This window comes from Phyllostomus hastatus, unplaced genomic scaffold (assembly GCF_019186645.2).
Source record: "Phyllostomus hastatus isolate PE091 unplaced genomic scaffold, TTU_PhHast_1.1 phas_contig_16, whole genome shotgun sequence".
NCBI lineage: Eukaryota > Metazoa > Chordata > Mammalia > Chiroptera > Phyllostomidae > Phyllostomus > Phyllostomus hastatus.
This window is the reverse complement of record NW_025333643.1, coordinates 4,918,951-4,944,578: the sequence shown is the minus strand read 5'-3', so window position 1 is coordinate 4,944,578 and position 25,628 is coordinate 4,918,951. Positions and strand designations below refer to the sequence as shown.

The 25,628-nt window shown below is 43.1% G+C and overlaps 1 protein-coding gene across 2 annotated transcripts; it reads right to left on the bottom strand.

Moving 5' to 3' along the window:
* Positions 1-927: 927 nt before the first annotated feature.
* Positions 928-25,200, bottom strand: SEC13 (SEC13 homolog, nuclear pore and COPII coat complex component). Of its 2 annotated transcripts, none has more exons than XM_045832543.1 (9): positions 25,104-25,200; positions 22,246-22,290; positions 19,981-20,096; positions 17,846-17,997; positions 17,247-17,380; positions 10,175-10,308; positions 9,647-9,770; positions 8,577-8,723; positions 928-1,375 (listed from the first exon to the last, which is right to left on the bottom strand). In XM_045832543.1, exons 1-9 carry the CDS (start codon positions 25,104-25,106, stop codon positions 1,262-1,264), a joined length of 969 nt encoding a protein of 322 aa, XP_045688499.1. In that variant the 5' UTR covers positions 25,107-25,200; the 3' UTR covers positions 928-1,261. The 2 variants fall into 2 exon arrangements, with proteins under 2 accessions (XP_045688499.1, XP_045688500.1); XM_045832544.1 differs by having other exon boundaries at positions 19,981-20,123; positions 25,104-25,184.
* Between the last annotated feature and the right edge of the window lie 428 nt (positions 25,201-25,628).

Genomic DNA, 25,628 nt, shown 5'->3' with positions numbered 1-25,628 from the left:
TGCTGAGCAGTGGAACCTTTGTAGGGTTACAAAAGTCTGACTAGTTATAGCCCTGGCTGATGTGGCTCAGTGGATTGAGCGCCGGCCTGTGAACTAAAGGTTTGCCAGTTCAATTCCTAATCAGGGCACATGCTTGGGTTGTGGGCCAGGTTCCCCAGCTGGGGGCATGTGAGAGGCAACCAATTGATGTATCTCTCACACATTGTTTCCCTTTCTCCTTCCCCTCTAAGTAAATAAAATCTTGGGGAGAAAAAAAAAGATGGATCAGGATTCAACTTGACCAAGTTGGTCAGTCCCGAGCATGTCTCTAACCTTCTGTGCCAGTTCCCCAGTAAATCAGGTATATACCTACAGGTTTGTCATGCTGTTTGATGTGTAAAAGAGCCACATGTACTGCCTGCTGGTTGCAGTAAATGGTAGCTAGTGTTGTGATTGCTGATGCAGGTGAGGGTCCCTGCTGAAATGTGACACTTGGTTCAAGGTCAATTCAGACCAGAACCATGCATGGTCTCCACCATAGGCCTGTCCTATCACTGAAAGGGTCAATAAACAGAATGGATTGTGCCCTCTCTTAACTATTGGTATTTGGTGAGTACTATCCTGCATTTGCATGGCATTTTGTGGGTCACCCACATGTATTAATTCGAATCTCGCAACCATTCTATAGGGCAGACTTTCTTAGTCTCATTCTACAGAAGAGGATGCGTACTCAGGATATGTAGCAGATCAGGGTTCCAAGCCCTGTAACCAAAGACCAAGTCTACCACTCCTTTTACAGTGCTTTACGGTACCTTCTGCAGAAACTGCATCCCAAGGATGTTTCCACAGAGACAGACCAGGTTTGTGGGTGAGGTTTGGCCAGGCCAACAGGACTTGGTTAATGCTGACCAACAAGAATCAACATGAACTTTTTTAGAGAGAATAATGTAGGGAGAATTATAAGCAACATGTTTAATTACTTTGGAAATAAAACCTCCCAAGTAATGCCTGAACCCAAAAGGTACATACAAATGGCCAAAAAGTATTTTAAAATAATAGTTTTCCCCTTATAACATGAGTGCTTTCAGCCAGACAGTAAATTACAAACCATATCAAATCACGTTAAGGCAGACGACCAGTCTGGTTGCATGTTTAACTATTCCTGGGACAGTAACCTTGTTGGAGTTTGGACCTCTTCCTCCCAGCTGTCTGGCCACTTGGTCCAGGGAGGGGCAGGCAGTCCAGGAACTGGCATGTGAGGAGCTGGGCAGTGCTCGTCTTGTCACTGCTCATTCTGCTGGCCCTCTGTGACCGAAGCCGATACGGATCCCTGGCCCTTGTTGACGTCACTGATGCACACCCACTGCCCGTCGACTGACTCCTTCCACAGGGTCACCTGTAAACCAGCACACACACAGCCGATTACGGGTCAGCACCCCTTCCCCTGGCCCTCATCTCACGGGATCCCCTAATGAGGGCCAAGGTCCCCATAAAGAACCATGGCTCACAGCCTTATAGGTAAACAGAGGGCTTATCTTGGTTCCCTTATTGAAATCCCATCGAAACAGAAGAAAAAGAATAAAAATCTAAAATTGAAAAAAAAAGTGACATCACCAAGATGGTAACATGGGTGGTTCAAAATGATTTCACTCCCCCTCAAGAGAACTGTTCATGGATAAGACGCCAATGAGCGACTTCTTGAACGCGGGAGTGAGGCTGATGCACCCCTTGCACCAGAGACCAGGCCAGACTGCATTAGGACGATGAGAGGAAGGGCTACATGCTAATTGCACTCCTCTTCCCCTGGGCAGGTCAGTGCCATGCTGAAACTACAGTTCTTCTGGAGGGAAAAGAGCACAAGGATGACATCCTGCTCCCCAAAAGCTGTGGGTCATTGCTTTGTGGGAGCCCCCTACTCCAGTTTTGCCCCAAAGGGACTGCAGGTGAACCTGTGGGGTCACCCAGGGGGTTCCAATTGTGATGGAGAAGGGCTTCCAACAACCAGCACTCTGACCTTGGCAGACCCACTTCCTACCTGCATGGTAGCCCCAACCAGTGGCTTTGCTCATCAGTAGAACAAAGTCAAGGGCACAATCTGACCAGGGAAGTTGGTGAGCGTAGATCACTTAAATTAAGGTCCCCAAATGAGTTTAACCCACTCTGGTGAGTCACTGCCCTACCTGCTGCAGAGAGTGGCCCCTGCAGGAAGAGCTGACAAAAACTGTACAGTTGAGAGGAAGGTGGGCAGGCAGGGCTGACTGCCTCCAGGACAAAGCCAGTGGACCCTTTTGGCCAGGAAATGAGGCACAAACCAGCAGATTCAAAGCCACAAAGAACATTAGTGGCCTTATAGCTGCTTTTCCCACTGAGCCCAGGAGGGAAAACTAATTTGTAGCCCCACTTACTGCTGAACACAGTCTTTAGACCAGGGAAGCGGTGTATCCCATCAAATAGCCCTGCTTATAGTGGCACTGGAATAGAAAGCACAGGCTGGGGCTTCTATCTGCAGCACAAAACAAGTGACCTCACCTGACCAAGATATTCAGTGTACTCTTGCCAGATTTGGGTCCCCACATGAGCTCAGGGTGCTGTCCCATTGTCCCACCAGGGCAGGGAAGCTAATTCATAGCCCCATTTACTGCTCAGTAGAGTGCCCGCTCCCAACCATGTAGTAAGTCTGACCAGAGAATCCAGGCAGCCACGAAGCTCATTCTACAGATTTACTTGGACAGGGAACCAAGCCAGGAATCCTACCTAGCTGTTCTCAGTCAGTGACCGCCCCCCCACCCCAGGAGCTCAAACAGCTGCCTTCCCAAAGATATTACCAGCAGACATGTCCAGAAACAAAAACTGAGCTGCTGGTAAGGAATTCTCTTTGCCAAAGTAAACCTTAAAAGTCTAGAAGAGACCACCTCAGTGCACAGATACCAACATAAGATTATCAAAGATCATTTAAAAAACAAACAAACAGGTAAGTATGATACCACCAAAGGAAACTAATAAAGTTCTAGTAACTGATACTAAAGAAATGGAGATCTAGGAACTATTAGGTAAAGAATTCAAAATAATCCTTTTGAAGGTTAGTGAACTGTAAGAATACACAATAAAATGAAATTAAAAAAACAAAGCAATAGAAACCATCAAAAAAATAAAAACACTCAAATCCTAGAGCTGAAAAATACAATTATTGAACTTAAGAATTTAAAAGATTTGAAAAGCAGCCTCAACAATGTACAAGAAAGAACCATGATCTGGAAGACAGGACATTTGAAATTACCCAGTCAGAAGAATAGCCAGAAAAAAGAATGGAAGAATATAGAAAGCCTTACAGGAATTATGGGACACAATGAAAAGAAACAAAACAATGCAGCAGCCATCCCTGCAGTGCACAAGGGATATGTGTTCCGTGACCCTCCACCATGGATGCCTAAAACCATGGTTAGTACTGGACCCGATACGTGTGCATCTACGAATAAAGTTTAATTTATAAATGAGGCACAATAAGAGTAACAATAATAGAATAGTAACAGTATACTGTACTATAAGTTATATAAATATGGTCTCTCTTTCAAAGTATCTTATTGCACTGTACTCACCCTTTACTCAGAGGAATTAAGGCTTCTCTTTGGCATACCTGAATTGCCGACATCACTACCCCTGTGCTGGGCACATTAAGTACAACAAGGTTTATGCGAACATAAGCACTGTGCTACCACAACAGTCACTCTGATAAACCACCGAAACAATTAGGAAGAAAGAGCAAGCCTGACTATATCAATTAAGGAGACAGTCTGTAATCAAAAAAATCTCCAATGAAGAAAAGCCCGGGCATTATTTGTGAATTTTATCAAACATTTAAAGAACAATTAATACCAATTCTTCTTAAACTCTTTCAAAAAACCGAAGAGGAGGAAACACTCTCAAACTCATTTTATCAGGCCATCATTACACTGATACCAAAGCCTGAAGAAGACCCTGTCAGAAAAGAAAACTACAGAATACCCCTCATAAATACAGATGTAACAATTATCAATAAAATAGTAGCCAGCCAAATTCAGCAGCACATTGAAAGGATCATTCATTATGGTCAAGTGAGGTTTATATCTGGGAAAGAAGAATGGCTCAACATACACAAATCAATCAACGTGATATATCACATTAATGGAATTAAAAAAAATGATCATCTCAATAGATGCAGAAAAAGCATTTTACAAAATTTAACATTTATGATAAAAACTCTAAAAATTAGGTTTAGAATGAATGTATCTCAACACAATAAAGGGAATATATGTCAGCACTCCGATCTTGGCGGATGCAGTTCCTACCGGCACAGGAGTCCCAACCAGTGGCTTTGCAGAACAAAGTCAAGGGCACAATATGACCAGGGAACTTGGTGGGTGTAGATCACTTAATCCGGGTCCCCAAATGAGTTTAACCCACACTGGTGAGTCATTGCCCTAACACAGCTAACACGGTGAAAGGTTGAAAGCTTTTCCTATAAGATCAGAACAAGAGTGCCCAATCTTACCACTCCTATTCAACACAGTGCTGGAAGTCCTTGCCAGAGTAATTGGCAAGAAGAGGAAAAAACGGCATCAGAATTGGAAAGTAAGAAGTAGTATTGTCTCTATTTGCGATGACATAATTTTATATATAGACCACCCTTGAATTCTCCAAAAAACTGGGATTTAATCAAGGAATCCAGTAAAGTTACAATATACAAAATTAACATACAAAATCAGTAGCATTTTTATGCATTAGCAACAAATTATGTGAAAAGAAATAAAAAAGATCTCATTTATAATAGCATCAAAAACAATAAAATACTTAGGAACTTAACCAAGGAGGTGAACTACTCTGAAAACTACGAGACACTGATGAGAGAAATGGAAGACAACACATAAATGGAAAGGCATCCCATGTTTCTTGACTGGAAGAATATTGTTAAAATGTCCACACTACCAAAAATTATCTACAGATTCAATGTAACTACTGCCACGATTCTAATGGCATTTTTTACATAAGTATAAAAAAAACCCTAAAATTCATATGGCACCACAAACACTGTGAATGGCTGAAGCAATCTTGAGAAAGAACAAAGTAGGAGATATCACACTCCCTGATTTCAAGCTGTACTATAAATCTTGTCATCAAAACAGGATGATACTAGCATAAAAACAAATAGATCAGTGGAACAGAATCAAAAACTCAGAAATAACCTAAGCATATATGGTCAATTGGTATTTGACAAGGAAGCCAAGAGTACTCAACAGAGGACAGTCTCGTCAATCAATGATCCTGGAAAAATCAGGCATACACATATAAAAAAATGAACCAAGACCCCTATCTCATACCACTCACAAAAATTAACTTGAAATGGATTATAGACTTAAAATTTAGGAAAAAAGTTCCTTGACATGGATTTTGCCAATGATTTTTTAGCTACTACAGCTAAAGCATAAGCAACAAAATCCACAGTAAGTGGGACTACATCTAACTAAAAGGCTTCTACACAGTAAAAGAAACCATTAACAAAGTAAAAAAAGACAACCTATGGAATGTGAAAGAATATTTGCAAATGATTTATCTGAAAGGGGATTAAAATCAAAATACATAAAGACTTATTTAAGTCTATAGCAAAAAAATCAAACACTCCAGTTAAAACTGGGCAGCCCCCCAACCCAAAACCCTGCCCTGGCTGGTGTGGCTCAGTGGATTGAGTGCAGGCTGCAAACCAAAGCATCACAGGTTTGATTCCCAGTCAGGGCCCATGCCTGGGTTGCAGGCCACGGCCCCCAGCAACCGCACATTGATGTTTCTCTCTCTCTCTCTCTTTCTCCCTCTCTTCCCTCTCTAAAATGTAAACAACAACAACAAAAAAGCCACAGGTTAAAGACAAAGAGAAAATCTTCAAGTAGCAAGAGAAAAGTAGTTATGGACAAGGGAGTTCCCATAAAGCTACTATCAGCTGATTTCTCAAGAGAAACTTTGCAGGCCAGAATTGACTGGAACCAAATATTCAAAGTGATAAAAGGCAGAGATCTACAACCAAAATTACTCTATGCAGCAAAGCTATCGTGTAGAATTGAAACTAGATTACTTTATTTCACTCAACATGCATTAAAGACTTAAATTTTAAGACCTGAAACCATAAAACTCCTTGAAGAAAACAAAGGCAGTAAACTCTTTGATGTCATGCTTAGAAGTACTATTTCTTGGACATGTCTGCTCGGACAAGGGAACAAAAGAGAAAATAAACAAATGGGACTACAAGAAACTAAAAAGTTTTTGCACAGTGAAGGAAACCATCAACAATGAGAAAAGACAACCTATTAAATGTTAGAAGATATTCACCAAAGATATATCCAATAAAGGTTTAAGCATTTAAAATATGTAAGGAGCCCCGGCAGGTGTAGCTCAGTGGACTGAGTGCAGGCCTGTGAACCAAAGGGTTGCTGGTTTGATTCCCAGTCAGGGCACATGCCTGGGTTGTGGGCCGGGTCCTCAGTGGGGGCCACATGAGAGGCAACCACACATTGGTGTTTCTCCCCCTCTCTTTCTCACTCCTTTCCCTTCTAAAAAAAAAAAAAGTAAGGAACTCATACAACCTAACACCAAAAAATAAACAATTCCATTAAAAAATGGGCAGAGGATGTGAATAGACACTTTCCCCAAAAAGACATACAGACAGCCAACAGACATATGAAAAGATGCTTACGATCTTTAATTACTAGGGAAATACAAATTAAACCCATGAGATTCCAGCTCATACCTGTCAGATGGCTAGCAGCAATAAATCAACAAACAACAGATATTGGGGAGGGTGTGGAACAAAGGGAACCCCTGGGCACTGTTGGTGGGACTGAAATTGGTACAGCCACTGTGGGAAACAGTATGGAGGTTCCTCAAAAAACTAAAAATAGAATGACCACATGATTCAGCAATTCCACTTCTGGGTATTTATCTGAAGAAATCCAAACATCAATTTGAAAAGATATGCACCCCTATATTCACTGCAGCATTATTTATAATAACCAAGATATGGAAGCAGCCCAAGTGTCCGCTGACAGATGAATGGACAAAGAATATCAGTGTACATAAACAATGGAAGACTGCCCAGCCACAGAAATGAATGAAATCTTCCATCTGCGACAGCATGGATGAATCTAGAAGGTATTATGCTGAATGAAATGTCAGAGAAAGACAAATACTGAGTGATTCCACTTATATGTGGAATCTACAGAACAAAATAATTGAATAAACAGAACAGCAACAAACTCGTAGATACAGAGAACAAACTGATGGTTACCAGAGGAGAAGGCGCTTCAGGAGATGGGCAAAAAAGGTAAAGGGATTAAGAAGTACAAATTGCCAGTTATACAGTCATGAGATATAAAATACAGCATAAAGAATATAGTCAATAATATTGTGGTAACTATGTAAGGTGTCAAGGGGTACTAGATTTATTGGGGTGGTCACTCCAAGTTATAAAAATGCCAAATCACTATTTGTACTCCTGAAACTAATACATGTGAACTCTAATTAAAAAACCAGACAGATGTATAAATGGAATGTGTTATAATTAAAATATTTAGACTTATAAAGGAAGGAAACTATGACGCATGTTACAACATAGACGAGGACAGTATGTTAAGTGAAATAAGCCAGTAACAAAAAGACAAATGCTGTACGATTCCACTTACAAAAAGTCACTAGAACAAATTCCTAGACAGAAAGTAAACTGAGGTGTCCAGCGGCTGGAGGAAGGGTCACAGGGAGTTCCTGTTTAGTGGGTATGGAGTCTGGGAAGATGAAGACAGTCTGGAGATGGATGATGGCGATGACTGCATGACAACATGAATGTACTTAATGCTACTGAATTGCACCTTTCAGAATGGTTAAGAAGATATATTTCATGCTGCCTGCAGAAAGGAAGAAGTAACAAGCTAGTGCCATTTGTTTCACCAGCTTCTTCCCGAAGGCAGATCATCCCTAACTTTGTAAGGTAAATTTCAAATGCAGTGATCATGATGAGTCTTCAAGTTCATCTGCTCTGGTGCAACTTGCCTTGTGCCAGTCTTTGTTTTACTGAGTTTTCCAATAGTCACTTTGGCTCCATGACCTTATTTGTGTGCATAGTACTGATGAATTATACTGATTTTTAAAAATATGTCTCTTAGGGATTCTCACAACCACACCATCCCCCAATGTTTTTGCTTTTATGAGTTATTTTTCTAACCTACTTACTTTTGGGGCAGAGCTAATTGGCATCATGAAATTAAGGCAGTCACATGGCTGGGGTGATGGATTGCCAGGGCAGTGGCTTTGGATTTCATTTGGGCCTGACTTTGGCCCTGTCGTCTAACAGCTATGTGGTTCCTGTGCAAGTCAAATCACCTGTCAGCTTCTTTCCTATGTGTAAGCATGGGACCTACACAGTAAGATTTGAGGATGTAACTGGGACACATGCTCAAAATGCAGTCCTCATTACGGTTCTCCGCAAGCCTGCCATGCGATGGGATACTCAATGGCACTCCCCAGTGGGCAAAGGAAACACAAATGGGGCCCTGCCCACCAGTCATGGCAATGGGGCATACCTTATTATCTCCACCCGAGACGGCCAGGATGTTGGCTGTGATGGACCAGCTCACGTGCCACACAACATCATTGAACTTGTGCAGTAGTTTGGGAGACCACGTATTGCTTGAGGCATCGTCACAGGTCCAAATGAACACACGACCATCCTGGGAAGACAGAGTCAGGAGATGGGGGCAGGGATCCTGTCTGGAGCCATACTGGACCTTTGCAGGAATAGGGTGGGGGATTCGACGCGAAGCATACACAAGGACTTTTTGGGTATCCACAGCTTTGAGGGCTAACCTCCAGCCCAGTACCCCTGCTCTTATCCCCTTGCCCCAGGAATACACATCGCATAGGTCAAGAATCTCCCAGGTTCCCTTCTTCTTATTGGTTACAGGTATACCCTTTGTCTGCATTGCTAACTCTCAAATTTCCTCCGGGGTTTTCCTCGTGTCCACCAAGTGACTTCCTGTTTCAGCTCCCTCTGGCTCTTTCTATACTTTCTCAGGTGAATGGGTTTGGCTGTCTAAAAACCGAACTCAGAGAATAAGAAGGGAGACAAAACCAAAAGCAAACAAACAAAAAAATCAAACAACATCCCTCTCAGATTTAGGACTAGATAAAACAGGCACAAATGATGTAAAAGGCTTGGCTGCCTGTCTTAATTCTTGCCCAGGGTGCTGGTAGCATAGAACTAAAGGCTTGTCCTTGCTCTTACTTTTGTGATCTGCCTGGAAAGAGTGGACACTAGGTAAGTTCAAGGTCTTAGAATTCCCCATTGCCCCGGTCCTTGTTTGGGAACACTCTCTCAGAATTACACGTGAGCACCTCCATTCCTTCCTCACATCTCAAGAGGGGGAACTGGTCCTGCTTTTTTGGGTCGGTGGAGGCAAGCCACTTGTGGCTTATGATCAAGCGGTCACTGCATGATGCCCTGGCTCCACATGCTCCCCTACTGCACTGGTCCAAAGGTGCCTGATGCCCCGTCCTTACCTTTCGAGGGCTTTCCCTTAAAAGGACTGTAAGGGCAGACAGGGCTCACTCGGAGATTAAATAACATGGGATGCTCTCATGGGTCTGAGCTGACCTGGGAGCAGCTGGCGATGGTGCTGGTGGGTAGACCAATGGAAGGGGCCCAGGCCACGTCTCGAACCCAGTCACTGTGTGCTTCCAACTTCTGCTCCTCCTTCCACTGGCCATCCTCTTCTTCCCTAACAGGGGAGATGAGAGGAAAATCGGGTAGCAGCCCAGGTGCCTTTCCCACACTTCTGTTCCTTCCCCACATCATAGACTCCATAGGGGCTGAACAACTATCCCATCTTTCTGATTTCATTTGTTGAGCCTGTAGAATTTTATCCAGTTTACCAGCTGTAATGAATTGTTTTTACACAGCCAAGTCAGCACTACTAGCAGTTAGGAATCAGGGGAAGAATAAATGTGCTTGAGCAAAAAGCAAATTTTTTTTAAAGCATGTCCTCTGACATTGAAAATAGTGTTTTGTGGGCAAGAAGAAAAAAAAAGAAAAGATCCTGTTTTTTGTGAACTATGGCTGAGTTAAGGTAGGTAGGATAGAAGGCAAGAAGTGTCCTATTGAGAAGCCCACCAACCCACTTACTTCCACAGCTTGATGAGGTTGTCACAGCCGCCTGAGGCAAACTTCTTGATGTAGTTGGGCTTCTGCCCTGATGGTTGGTCTATGAGGCTTCCAGGTACAACAGCAGGGGCCCAGCTGACAGCATTGCAGCCAATCTGCAAGGAAGGAGACTTGTGACTTTGCCCTTCTGCCTTGCAATAGAACACTGCTGTGGCAGACCTGAGGCTGCTGTGCATTTCCTTTCTACCCCTCAGGACTGGATTACGTAGCACAGCTGTTTCGAGGCACTAAGGATTAGCCACTCACAATTCTCCTTCAAGGGTTACTAACTGTGTATATTTTTCAGCAATATACATTTAAAGTAAGAATTAGGGACTCCCCGGAATTTAAGAAACAAAACATTTTTCAAATATGTGAAGGGAGGGCACAGATTCAGAAAAACATACATAGTAAGTACGTGGCTTACTGAATTACTCCCAAGCACTCTGGTAACTGCCACCAGGTCAGGACAGCAAGCTGCCCTTTACTCAGGAAGCCTGCCACGACGTCCGGCCCGGATCACAGCCCGGTCCCGAGGTGAGGCTCCATTATCCTGGCTTCTCATCTTGTTTGTGTTGTCACTCAGATGTGCACCCTGACCCTAAAGTTTAGTCTTGCTGTTTAAATAATTTTTTTATGCTTTTTACATCTCATTTATAGATCCCTCCTCTGATCCTTTTTTTCTCTTACAATTTTTCTGTTGAAGAATCAGTGTCATCTGACCTGTAGTTTCTCAGGCTGGTTTTTGCGGTTACGTACTCAGTTTAACATGTTTTCTGAATTCCCAAACTGTCAGCTGGATCCACGACTGGATCGGACGCGGGCGTGATCCCCCTGCCAGGCTACCTGTGGCCGTGCGCTCTTTCCTCAGGAGGCACGTGTTCTTAGCACTCGTCAGTGATACATGCCTCTCTCAATTCACTGAGCACTACAAAATGGTGATACTGTAATTCTACGCATTGTTTGGTCACATGTTACATGGAATACGCTAGAATGGGGCAATTCCCTCATCAATATTTGTGTGGCCCTGGGCTACAGATCAGATAGGAAAGGTAGGATATGCTTGAATCTTTCTAAACTGGTTCCCTATCATTTTCCAAAGATGACTGATTCTTTCTTAAATTTAAGAACTCAAGGATTTAAGTGTATTTGGTGAGTTCATTGCAATTATTCTCATTTTTTACATACTGCCCATCTTTGTCATTGTGAACTTGTTCAAGTTGGCTCTTTTTTTTTTTTTTATAAAGATTTTATATTTTTTAGAAAGGGAAGGGAGGGAGAAAGAGAGAGAGAGAGAAACATCAATGTGTGGTTGCTGGGGGTCATGGCCTGCAACCCAGGCATGTACCCTGACTGGGAATCGAACCTGTGACACTTTGGTTCACAGCCCGCGCTCAATCCATTGAGCTACGCCAGCCAGGAAGTTGGCTCTTTTGACATAACCCTATATGGTCAAAGTATGACTTTGATTATTTCTTTTCAATCTGACATGACAAGGTGTACAAGCTCATCTTGTACATTTCCTGTCTCAGACTGGAATCGGCCATTTCCTATAATCTGGTGCTAGGGATGCTCACTGCCACATAATTATTTATCTTATTTCACACAGTCTTAAATAGGATTACTAAAATCCTTAATAAAGTGTTTGCAAGGTTCTTCCCATTCTCCCCCAGCTTTTTGAAGGGAGTGGGGTAGTGTTTGTATGTTAATGGTGCCAACATTTAAAAATGTGGATCTCCAGCTGCTCGTGTGCCTCGCCATTTTTAACAGTTGAGCTCTATCTATCCTAGCAGAGCACACGGCCAGTACAGCCTATATTCTGCCTTCTAACTTTTATTTAGTCTTAGTTCTCTACCATTAACTGGTTATTTATACAGGCATACCTTGGAGATACTGCAGATGTGGTTTGGACCACTGTATAAAGTAAGTTATAATCTTTTTGCTGGTGGAGGGTCTTGCCTTCAATTTGCAAAAGTAGAATATCAGCAAAGTGCAATAAAATGATGTATGCCTGTGCAAATATTTTTCTAGTCATTTTTATTGTCTGAAGGGTATTTTCTAGTACACACCTCAAGAAAGGCTCATGAAAACAATAGTTCTTGGGTTCTTATATACTAATAACTGTTTTTATATAAAACAAATAATAAAAATAAAGTAAATAAAAATAAAAATTTAAAAACAGCTTTGAGGTATCACTGACATTAACTGCACATAAAATATATGATCTGATCAACTCTGGCAGAGATATACCCTATAAAACCATCACTACAATCAAGGTAACAATCACCTCACAGTGCTGAAATAAAAAAAACTTACAACTAAGACTATTCTACCTGGAAAAGTTATCATTCAGAATTGAAGGAGATGGTTTTTTTCCAGAAAAGCAAAAGCTAAAAGAGTTCATTATGACTGAACTGGCCTAAGAAAAGTAAAAGGGACTTCTTTAAACTGAAGTAAAGGGTGCTCATTAGTAACAACAAAACATATGAAAGTACAAATCTCATTAGTAAAGCTAAATAAATATATAGTAAAGGTAGTGGATAAATCACTTACAGAGCCACTATGAAGGTTAAAAGACAAAAACAGTAGAAATGACTTTCATTACAATAATTAGTTAAGGGACACAAAAGATAAAAAGATGTAAAATGCTCCATAAGAAATATAAAATGTGGATGGGGGTAGGGTAAAACTGCAGAGCTTTAGAATGTGTTTAAACTTAAGTTATCAACTTAAAATAGACTGCTATAAATTAGGTTGTTATATGGAAACCTCATTGAACCCACAAAGCAAAAACCTATAGTAGATACACAAAAATAATGAAAAAGGAATATAAGCATGCCACTAAAGAAAGTCAGCAAACCACAACTAAGAGAGCAAGAGAAAAAGGAACAGAGAGGAAGTATACAAAGTCACAAAACAATGAACAAAATGGCAAGAAGCACATACCTATCAATATTTACTTTAAATGTAAATAGACTAAATTGTCCAAAGAAACCCAAAACAAAACAAAAAACCAAAGACATCATAAAGTAACTGAATGGATAAGGACCTAAGAGCCATCTATATGCTGCTGACAAGAGAGTAATTTCAGATAGAAGGACACACACGGACTGAAAATGAAGAGATGGAAAAAATTATTCCCAGCAAATGGAAAACAAAAAAGCTGGGGTACCTATACTTGTGTTAGACAAAATAGACTTTAAAATGAAGACTGTGATAAGAGACAAAGAAGGGCATTACATAATTATAAAGGAGTCAATCCAATAAGAGGACATAACATTTGTAAATATTTATGTTCCCAACAGAGAAACACCCAAATATATAAGCAAATAGTAACAGACCCAAAGGGAGAAAGAGAGCAATATAATAGTAGGAGACTTTAATACCCCATATACATCAGTGGGTAGATCACTGAGAGGAAATCAATAAGAAAATATCTGTTAAAAAACGTGTTTGATCAGATGGATTTAACAGATATATACAGAACAACCCATCCAAAAGCAGCAGAATAAACATAGTTCTGAAGTGCACATGGAAAATTCTCCAGGACTGACCATATGTTAGGCCACAACACAAGTTAACAAATTTAAGAAGACTGAAATCCTATCAAGCATCTTTTCTAACCACAATGGTATGAAAAGAAATCAATAATAAGAAGAAAACTGGAAAATTCACAAATATGTGAAGATTAAACATCGTGCTACTGGACAACTAATGGGTCAATGAAGAACTCAAAAGAGAAAAAAATATCTTGAGACAATACAAACAGAAATACGATATACCAAAATTTATGGGGTACAGCAAAAACAGTTCTACGAGGGAAGCACATAGTGACAACTGCGTAGCTTAATACACACAAAAAATCTCAACCTAACTTTACATCTCAAGTACTAGAACACAAATGAATGAAATCAAAAGTTAGTAGAAGGAAAGAAATAAAGATCAGAAAGGAAATTTATGAAACAGAGACTAAAAAGACAAGGAGACTAAGAGCTAGTTCTTTGAAATGATTAAAAAAAAAGACAAGCCTTTAGCTAGACTCACCAAGAAAAACAAAGAGCTCAAATAAAACCAGAAGTGAAGAAGGAGACATTACAACTAATGTTGCAGAAATACAAACTATCATAAGAATAAATTCCTAAAAACATACAACCTTCCAAGACTGAAGCATAAAGAAACAGAAAATCTGAATTACCAGTAATCAGGAAATCTCCCAACAAATACGAGTCCAGGACCAGACAGCTTCACTGGTACCTTCTATCAACATCCAAAACATAGAAAAGAAGGGAATGCTTCCAGACTCATTTTATGAGGCCAGCATTGCCAAACAAGGACACCACAAGAAAAGAAAATCACTGGTCAATATTCCTGATAAACATAGATAGATGCATACATCCGCAAAAAAGTATTATAAAACTGAATTTAGCACTATATTAAAAGGGTCATATTCTATGATCAAGTGAGATTTATTCCAGGAATGCAAGGATGGTTTAACATCCACAAATCAATCAAAGTGAGACAGACCACATTAACAAACTGAAGAATAAAAATCGTATTTCAATAGATGCAGGTAAAGGCATTTAATAAAATTCAACATCCATTTAGGATGAAAACTCACAATAAAGTGAATATAGAGGGAATGTTTCTCATCATACTAAAGGCCACATATGGTAAGTCCACAGCTAATATCATACTCAACAGTGAAAAGCTGAAAGCTGGTTTTTAAGATCAGGAACCGGACAAGGATGCCCACTCTCACCATTTTTATTCAACAGTCTTGGAAGTCCCAGCCAGAGCAAAAAATACAAGAAAAAGAAGTAACAGGCATCCAAATTGGAAAGAAGTTGTTAAACTCAGTATCTGAAGCTGACATATTATATATAGCATACCCTAAAGACTCCACCAAAAGTGTTAGAATTAATAAATTTCGTGAAGTTACAGGACACAAAATCAATACACAAAAAGCTTTTGCATTTCTGTATACTAAGAACTATCAGAAAGAGAAATGAAGAAAAACAATCTTATTTACAAATGCATCAATAAGAATAAAATAACTAGGAATAAATTTAACCAAGGAGGTGAAAGAACCATACCAGAAAACCATTAGATAATGATGAGAGAAATTAAAGAAGACACAAATAAATAGAAAGATATTCCATGCTCATGGACTGGAATAATTATTTACTTTTATTTTTTTAAATTTCTCACTTGAGGATATGTTTTATATTGATTTTAGAGAGAGAGAAAGGGAGGGGAGAGAGAGAGAAAGAGAGAGAGAGAGAGCATTGATGTGAGAGAGAAACACTGACCAGTTGCCTCCTCTATGTGCCCTGCCTGGGGATTGAACTGGCAACCCAGGTATGTGTTCTGACTGGGAATCAAACCAGCAAGTCTTTGGTGTATGGGACAATGCTTCAACTAACTGAGCCATCTGGCCAGGGTGGACTGGAATAATTATTATTAAGATATCTATACTACCCAAACCAATCTATAGATTCAATGCAATCCTTATAAAAATTCCAATGGCATTTTTCATATAGGAAAAATAGTCCTAAAATCTTTATGGAAACACAAAAGACCCCCAATAGCCAAAGCAATCATAGGAAAGAACAAATCTGGAGGCATCATGCTGCCTGATTTCAAACTACATTACAAAGCCACAGCTATCAAAACAGTATGGTATTGACAATAAAAATAGTCAGATTAACAGAATAGAATAGACAGCCCAGAAATAAACGCATGCATATAAGGTCAATTAATTTATGACAAAGGAGACAAGAATATATGATAGGGAAAGGATAGTCTCTTCAATAAATGGTGTTGCAAAAACTGGATAGCAAAGGAATGCAAACTGAAATGTGAAAGAATTAAACTCAACTAATATCTTACATCATATGCAAAAATTAACTGAACATGATTAAAGATTTGAATGCAAGACCTGAAACCATAAAATTCCTAGAAGACAACATAAATGGTAAGCTCCTTGATACTGGTCTTGACAATGATTTTCTATATCTGACTCTAAAAGCAAAGGCAATAAAAGCAAAAATAAGCAAGTGGGACTATATCAAACTAAAATGCTTCTGTACAGCAAAGGAAATCATCAACAAAATGACAAGGCAACCTAGTGAATAGGAGAAAATATTTGCAAGTAATATAGGTGATAAGGGATTCGTATCTAAAATATAAAAGGATTCATATAACTCAATTAAAGAAACAAAATCTGATTTAAAAGTGGGCAGAGATGCTCTGGCTGGATGGTTGTTGGTTGGAGCATCACCCTGTACATCAAGAGGTTAGAGGTTCAACCCCTGGTCGGGTTAGGGTGCATATGAGAGGCAACTGATGGATGTTTTCCCCTTTTCTTTCTCTCCTTCTAAAAATCAATAAATATATCCTCTGGTGAGGATTTAAAAAATTAAAAATAAAAATGGGCAGAGGATCTGAACAGACATTTCAAGATAGTCAACAAGTATATAAAAAGATGCTCAACATCACTAATCATCAAGGAAATCAAAACCATAATAAGATACTATTTCACACCTGTTAGAATATCTATCATCAAAAAACACAGAAATAACAAATATTGTTGAGGATATGGAGAAGAGAACCCTTGTGCAATCTTGGTGGGGATGTAAATTGGTGGAAAACAGTATGGAGGTTTCTCAAAAAATTAAAAATGGGACTACCCATGACATGACTCAGAACTTCCTTACTTTCTGGTATTTGTATGAAGAAAACACTAATTCAAAAAATATATCCACCTCATGTTTACTGCAGCATTATTTACAACAGCCAAGATATGGAAACAAACTAAGTGTCCATCGATGGATGGATGAATGGATAAAGATATGGTAAACTCTGACCTCTGTGGATGCATCCTTTGTTTGGCTTCAAGCAAAGAAGCTCCAAGCTGCTCTACCAAGCCTGTCTGATCAGCAGCCCCTCCCCTGGCCCACCTCACAGCAGCGACACTACTGCTGCCCCTCTCCACAGGATACACAAGGCAAGCCTGCAGAGCTACCCTGTACATGTAGGTGGGGTCTGGACTTACAGTGTGAGCATTGTTGATCTTCTTCACATCCCACTGGCCCTCCCCGGTGTATGTCAGCAAGGAGATGGCCCCATCAGAGCTTCCACAGGCCAGGATTAGGCCGTAGTCATGGGGTGCCCAGCATACAGAGTTTACTACAGGAAGGAGGGAGGCACAGTGAGCAAACTTTGATTTTCTACATTTATCATTTTACTAAATCTCTAAGTAAATTTGCATGGGTCACCATGAGCAATTTGTAACTTTGTCAATTAAAGAGATTTCAAAAAACCCCCACAATCTACTAACATCACCTTTTCCTAAACTAATGTCTATCTTAACAAAAGATAAGCTGGACAATAGTCTGAGAATACAGGCTAGCACTTAAAATTAATAAACCTTAAAAACTGCATTGTCTTTGCTTTTCTCATTTTACTTGGACTGGCTTTAGGTCTTGGAGCCTTCTCTCCCCTCTGGACCACTAATGCAAAAGCCAACCCAAACCAGAGGGATAACCAAGAAGCATCACAAGGGGAAGAGAGCCAGAGCATCAGCCAGGACGGAGGCCTTTCTCGCTCACCCAAGGGCTCCCCTCCCACCTTGTCCCGCCACACTCAGTGTACCCGAGGAGTCATGTCCTGTGTGCTCGTGCGTCTTCTCCCAGGTGCCGTTTTCCTCTTTCCAGATAATGACTTTCCGGTCATAGGAGCAGGATGCCAGGATATTGCCATACATGGGGTGGGCCCAGGCCACTTGCCACACAGGTCCCTCATGACTGCAAGAGGAGGGGTCAGAGGTTACTCAGGTGGGCCAGAGGAACCCACAGAGTTCTGGAGCTGCTGCTTTGCACAGAACTAAATGGCTTCCTTGGTAGGCAGAGACAATGTGTCAGGACAGAACTGCCTAAGAATTTCAAAAGGGAGAGCCATACAGTAACACTGTCACAAGGGACCTTCATTGAACAGTGAGAACCCTGAGGCCCAGAGGTCAGAGAGGCTTTCAAAGCAAGTCAGGACTGTAAGTTAGCCTTTCTGAACCAACCTGGCAGAACCCTCACCTGACCCAGACTGCAGCCAGCACCACCGACACCTGCTGTTGTCAGTAGAGTCACTGATCAATCAAGGTGTTGACTCACAAGTGCTGAGGAAGTATCTGCAGAATGAGCTGTTACTTATCCTTCCAGATGGTCAACTTCTTTGGGTGGCAGTATCTGTTTCATTTTGATATTTTCCACTACTTTTTAAAAGATTTTTAAAAAAGGTTTTATTTATTTTTAGACAGAAGGGAAGGGAGAGAAACATCAATGTGTGGTTGCCTCTCACCCCCCCCCCCGCCCCCCCCACTGGGGACCTGGCCTGCAACCCAGCCATGTGCCCTGATCCAGAATGGAATCAGTGACCCTTTGGTCCGTAAGCTGGGGCTCAATCCGCTGAGCCACACCAGCCAGGGCTCCACTACTCTTTTAATTTGCTCAAAAGGCATGTTGCTCTCTTATCTTCTGCTCTTTGGGTGCTCACAAGTTAAGTATCATCTGAGCATGCACCCTGTGCTGGGCTTGGTACTGGGGTCGTCTCTTGGTCGAAGGAAGGGTAGGCACCAGCACACAAGAGGTAGCTTGAAACTTCACAAACCACTTTTGACACGTTCGATCAATCATTGCACCTTCTCCATATACTGCATTAATCTTTTTTTTCGCATTTTAGTTGAATTTTTACCTTTTCTGAAATAATAAAGCATAATATGCTAAAAATGTATTTTCCATTTTCAATATTAAAATGGCTGTACAAATATCCACCAATTTTGATAAGTTTTTTAAAATGCACGCTGATATGACAGCTGTCATAATACAGTCTAACAAAATTGCTTCGAATGAAGAAGACAACTGAGTACTATGGAAAAACACAAACTTTTTGGCCAACCCAGTGTTTGTGATGACTCCCGTAAAAACCTTGTGTGGTACAAGGGGAAAAACACTCAATGCCCCTCAGCTGTTACTGCTGTCCTTGTTTACTCCTTCATCCCAAAGCTGCAGGCAGTTCCCTCCTCCCTCCGGCTGGGACAATAGCACACTCCCAGTCCTTACAAAGGAACTGCTAATGAAACTCTCAGTAGACTCATGTCATAAACTGAGCACAGATTTAACCATGGTAGACAAGAATGGGGTAAAAATGCATCCCTCCAAAATTTTACATCTTTCGAGCATAAGGAAGAAACAGAGCAGAAAGGACTGAGTGATGGCAGACGTGACCCCTCAGCCAGAGCTGGCAGCCCAGCCTCACCCCAGCAGCTCTCTGCTCAGCCAGGGGCTGCCGCACAGGGCAAGTTGCATTTGGCTCCTCAGTCACGTGATTCTGGACACTCTGGAAGAAGGGAATGTCTCCCCAAATGGTGAAGGTTATGGTCTCACATTACTGCACTTGAGTGACACTTAGATCATGCTGATAAAACTTGGGGCAAAAAAAAGGAAGATTCTAACTTTCCAAAGTAGCAGTAGCACTGGAGGCTTGCTGTGACAGGCTCTACCTGGGAGAAGGCAGCATCAGCTCATTTTGGGGGTGAGCAGGTAAAGGCTCCCAGAGACAAACTGACTCCCTGGTCCAAGATTTTCTAGTGGGCATTTGGGTGGCAGAGCTGGGGCCGGGGCGTCCTCTCTGCGGACTGCACTGTGGGCTGCTCTGACCTGGCTCTCAGGCTTCCCTGCCATGCTGGGAAAGCCCAATCATTCCCTGAGGCCATGCCCAGGGCAGGCTGCACTCACCCCCTGAGGTCTGCGATGAGGAATTGCCCTCCGTTGCGAACATCGAAGATTTTGACGGACCGGTCTGAGGAGCAGGTTGCTAGGCGGGTGCCATAGTAGTCCATCTGGGCATCGTGCTGCAAAGGGAGGACTGCTCAGGAAGCCTGCGGTGGGGCGGGCGGGGTGGGTGCAGCCACCAGGGCAGAACATTCTAGTTTGGACCAGAGTCTACCTAAAATTAACCTAACCTCAAAGAATCATCACTATCAGCCAGGAAGCTGGCCTGCCAACATTCTCTGACACGCAACAGCTTTCTGAAAGGGACAAGACAAACCACACCCAACTACTTTTAGACCCTTTACACACATGGGGAAGTCCTTTCCCATCCTGTTCTGCAGGGTGGCCATGGGAGGAAAAAAGCTGGCCTAGCCTCCCTGTTCTTCTTCAGGAACTGCCTCTTCCCCCCCTGAGGTGTTCTGAGGTTCTGTGGGCTACTGGGAATGACACCTGGAGCAGGCCTTTGACTGCTTGTAGGCCCCAATCTGGCCCTCCACAATGCACATCTGGCCTAGTCATAGGTTTCCATTCAGACACAGGGCTCCTTCCTCCACCCATGGCCCTAGATCCTTTGTGGACCTTTTTCTTAGTGGCGTGCCTAGCACCCCAGACTGTCCACACATGCTCTAAATGTCACTGGCCCCACCACTGGTAAATTGACTTCTGTGATGCTGACTGGTCACCCAGACCTAAGGCTGGCCTCTGCCTATAGCTCCGTGTCCATCTGGGGTGATGGTTCCTCTAGGCCACTCTGCCTGCTGTCCTACTGTTTGCTGGCCCTTCCTATTCCAACAGATGACACTTTCTTCAGTTATTCCACCTTGGGGGTTTCAAGAACTATTAGTTGTCACTTTTATGGTCATCAGGAGCAATTATGCCCTTTCAATGGAAGCAATCACTCCATTTGCTTAAAAAATTCCTTTCTCACCTCACGCAGAGACCTAAGAAAATCATCCTGATTCTTTGAAAATTAATCTTCTCTATTCCTGGTCTAGGCTTCTTGGAAGGCAGTGCCTACAGAGTTTGAGCTCTGTAAATGCACTTCTGAAGCACTTCTACAGAGTGCTATCACACACTAGGGAGGAAGTAGGGCATCGTACCTAACAGATTTAACTCCTATCTCCTCAACTTATCTGTTGTGCAACCGTGGAAAAATTACCTAGTCCTCTTGAACCTCAGTTTCCTTATCTTTAAATGGGGCTACTGATGGCTTCTGCCTCAAGGGTTGTTACGAAGGTTAAATGAGGTAATGAATGAAGAGTACTTAGCATGGGATCTGACAGCATGCAGGCATTAGTCATTACTATTTTGCCTTGTCTGCTCCTTAAATTGAACCCACACAAGTAGGTAGCACATCTACTATCTTTCCCATTTTAGCTATGAAGAAATCAAGGCTGGCTCAGAAGAGTTATGAGGTTGGCTGAGGAGTCTCAGCTTGGTTCTTTCACCCATAATGCCACACTCTCTCCAAGGAGGTGTGACCTTACAGCAAGATCACACATGGCAGCACCCAGGGAACCTATACAACTGAGACCAGACAACCTCTCAGAAGCCCCAAAGCAACCACTGGTGGTCAGGAACCCTGACAGGAACGGCTGTAAGCTGACTGACCTGGGTCTTGCTCAAAGACTGCCTGGGCTGCGTGGCCCTGCGTGAGGCTATGGGAGACTTTCATCTCCGAACTTTCTCCCAGAGCTCTGTCCTTCTATATCGAGCCCTGTGTCTGCCTCTCAGGAAACACCCCAAGTTAATGACTTCGGGTCCAAAGGGCCTTGTCTGGCATCTCTGTCTGTGATGGTTCTACTCGGCTCTGTCTTGGGCTTTTGCCAAGCCTGCCGCCTGCCTTCATATTGAGTCACCTTCCTACTCTCTCTTCTTTTAACCCCCCTTTCAATGGGGCTAAGAAGTGACAGCAGCAGGAAGACAGATGGGAAGGCCACTGTGAAGCCTCTGTACCTGCTCAGCGTCCATCCCAGACTGGGTTACTTTGTTGGCCAGAAGACTGAAGGCCTTGAGCGACAAACCATTCCCAGGTTCCTCCCACCAGAGAGTGACTAGCCTGCCACAGCCAGGCTAACTCAGAGGGCACTGCTGGGAGACTGACGATACCCCTGAGGCTACAGTCTGACAGGCAAAGGCTACAATGCCACACTGTACTCATGAATGCTTCCCTCCCACAGAAATGCCCACGTCCACAGCCAGCGAAGGGGGGGCTAAAAGAATACTTACAATCATGTCCTCATGGGAGGTGTCCACAGTGTTAATTACTGATACCTAGAACCAAAGATATCACTGGTAAATGAACCAACGGCAGTTAGAATGCAGTCATCTTACTGCATCCACTGATCATTTCTAAAGTTCTTGACTGCATTTCTCCATTTATTCACTCAGTAAACATTCACTCAAAGTACCTTCTTTTTGCCAAGCATTGTGCCAGGAACTGGAGATACAGACACAAATAAGAGGTACTTCTTGCCCCTGAGAAGCTCACACGCAAGTAACCCTGACATGGAAGATAAATACTTTAATGGTGGTTTACACGTGCTATAGCAGCCTAAGGGTCGGTGGTGCTGGATACAAACTGGGACTTAAATAAGGAATTTGCCAGGCGGCACAGGAAAGAAAGTACAGTCTAAGCAGAGGGGAGAACATGAGCAAAGAAGGGGGACGTGAACAGGGCCGGCTGCCTTAGAGAGGGAAGAGGTGCTCCGAGGGAGAATGCCTGGTGCTCCCCAACTGGACAACAGACCCCATGAGGTTCCAGGCAGTTTTCTGCATACTAAGGTTACTATCTTAGACTTGCAGAATTTATTCAAGTGTCTCTTGAGGCTGCTCCCTGGTCCACAACCTGCGACAGATTCTAGAGTCGCTGCTGGTTTCCAGGGTTGAGCAGCTGGTCAGCCTGGCACACAGCTGCAACAGCATCGCCTCTGCACCCATTCTCCGAGGCCCAGTCCAAGGTCCGGTCCCTTCCTGAAGATTCCCAGGTCCCCCAACTGGCTATCCCCTCTGAACATTTGCAGCACTAAACGTCCACAACACTTTACATTGTTTCTTCTCCCAGCTAGAAGGCGCGCTTCCTGGAGCGAGGGCCTGTGTTGTCTGCAGTTGTGAATCCTCTCAAATCATGCAGAACAGTGTAACCAGAAGTAATTCAATTCAGCAACTATTTGCTGAATGGATAAGTAAATGAAGAAAAACAGTTTTACTTTGCTCAACCACTCTTTCCTTAAAACTCGTGGGATGGAAAAGGGCTGAAAAGGTTTCCGTTTAGAACTGATATTTCTTACCATTTCCCCCATTTCATCTCTTCCCAACACAAACCCTGCAGGTATGAAGTCTGACTTGACTTCCAGAAAGGTGGCAGTGGAAGAGGACAGCTGCACAGCCGTTTAAAAGGCACACATCAAGTAAGCACAGGTTCTCCCATCGAACTCAAGCCTCCCTAAAAGTGGGCCCCAAGGTCTGCAAAGGCAAGCAAGGAAGATAAAAAGAAGTCTCGTATGGGGGCCGAGCCAGCCAGGTTACCGAGTGCTTTCACATGTGCACCGGGAAGGACAAAGGGCAGTGTTCATCAGAGTTGTCTGACAGACCAAGCAACTGAGGAAATCCAAAGGCGAGAAAGAACTTGCTGAAGTTACAGAGCTAGTAACAGGAGGAGCTGGGAAAAGAGCTCCACCTGCTAACTTCCAGCCCATACAACACCCCCACACCATTAGGCTGCCTATCTAGAACACAAAGTAGTTACACGGAATTCACTAAATCAATGGCTGAGGGCTAAATAAGCCAGGAAGTTTACTGGTAATTTCATACCACTGTCACCCACCAGCCATTATGATGAACCATGTTTCTGGACAAGTTTTTTTTTTTTTTAAAGCTCCTTTAAAAAAAAAAAAAGTCCTTCCTCCAGAGAACCTAAAGTTATTTTTTGGTTCTTGTTAAGTAGTAAGTGGCAGCCCTCAAAACATATTAGCTTAGGGGTGTCAAACTCATTGTCACTGGGGGCCACATCAGCCTCTCAGTTGCCTTCAAAGGGCCGAATGTAATTTTAGGACTGTATAAATGTAACTACTCCCTAACAGTTAAGCGAGAGCTTGGTGCTCTGGTAGAAACAAGGTGCCGGGCCGGATAAAACAAGGTGGAGGGCCGTATTAGGCCTCCGGGCCTTGTGTTTGCCACCTGTGTACTAACTCTTCGGGATGTTAATGAGTTAAAAATTCATTTAGAATAAGATGCCTGTTAGAGCATAGGAGTCACCAGTTCTTAGCAGCTGAAGAATCAGAGGCTAAGAGATGAGTAATTTAAAACCTATCCCTCATGCAAAGCAAGAACTAAACCCGGTGTCCCAATATCTGGGTTTACCCAAGTTTCCTCAGAACTCCATGCACACACACGTTCCTGAGAGCATTAGTTTACTGAACCTCCACTCTGTGCCAGGCCGAGAATAGATGCTTTTCATCCCTTAGTTCCCATTCAGTCATTCACTCAGTAAGTGTGGGGTGAATGCACACTGTGGACTCCAGATTTTAAAAACTGAGCCCATGCCCTCAAAGACTTCAGCTCATCCTTATATCAGTCTCCTCAAGTGCTCATGATACCTCGGGGCTCTAGCCCCGGCCACTGTTCCACACACATCATTAAGGAATGGGTCAGAGGGTTCGAATCTCAGATCGTCACCTACCAGCTATGCGAGATGCTTCCTTATTTGTAAAGTATCGATAACAGCACCTACTTTACAGTCAGGGCTGTTAGCAGGCTGAGATTATGAATAATGCTTGGCATTTACTAAGGCCTCAGGGTACAGTAGTGCCTACAATGTTCTTGGTTTTGTTTTCAACTGTTGGGGGACGAGAAGGCAAGGAAAGTGCGAAAGGTGCGTCAAAGGCGAATTCCGCGGATTTCCGGGAGGTTCTTCGACCTCCCCCTGCGGAAAGGTGCCCAGAGAGCCCGAGGCCTCCACACCTCGAAGCGGTGGGAGGGAGCTAAACCGTCCCATCCTGGGGCTTGAACGCTAGCACGGTCGAGAAGCCTGGACGGGCGCGACCCTGGCCGGAACCCCGTTCAGCGTCCGCGGTCCAAACACTTACCATGGTTGCGGCAGCGGCAGATCCTACCCTCGGACGTGGCAGCTACCAGCGGCGCCACGGACAGCTCACTTCCGGGGCCGGGTTGGCGGGCCGGGCTGCGGCGCAGGAGCCTCCGGGCAGCAACGGGCTCTCCGTGCACAAAGGTTCCGTGCCTTTCAGAGACAGCGCCACACCCTGGTCTGGGTCCTCCTCTCTCCTTGAGGAACGCGCGGGACCCACAGTGGGGCTCTCGTTTCCAAGGCTTTTGGTATTTGAAGCCCTAGCCGGTCTTCTCACCGGACCTACCTTCCTCCCCATCCCCAGAGATCCTTACACGAAAGAAAGGATTCCTAACTACAGCTTTACCCATTACTCCGCGGTTCTGGGAGTGACCAGCCTCATGATGAGCACTGAAGGACGATCATTTGGGGGTAGTGGGTAGACTGGCCCTAGCGCTTCCTTGCTGTTAGTCCCTCCTCATAACCCAAGGCTGGACCAGGGGCAAAGAAGGATAGAAATGCCCACTACTAGAGGTGGAGCCCTCTT

Excerpts from the sequence above, each read along its gene's own strand:
- SEC13 (XM_045832543.1), bottom strand. Across the intron at positions 20,097-22,245 it reads CCTCCCATGAGGACATGATT|CACGATGCCCAGATGGACTA; the intron begins GTAAGTATTCTT and ends CTCCCTTTGCAG. Across the intron at positions 9,771-10,174 it reads AACCTCATCAAGCTGTGGAA|GGAAGAAGAGGATGGCCAGT; the intron begins GTAAGTGGGTTG and ends CTCCCCTGTTAG.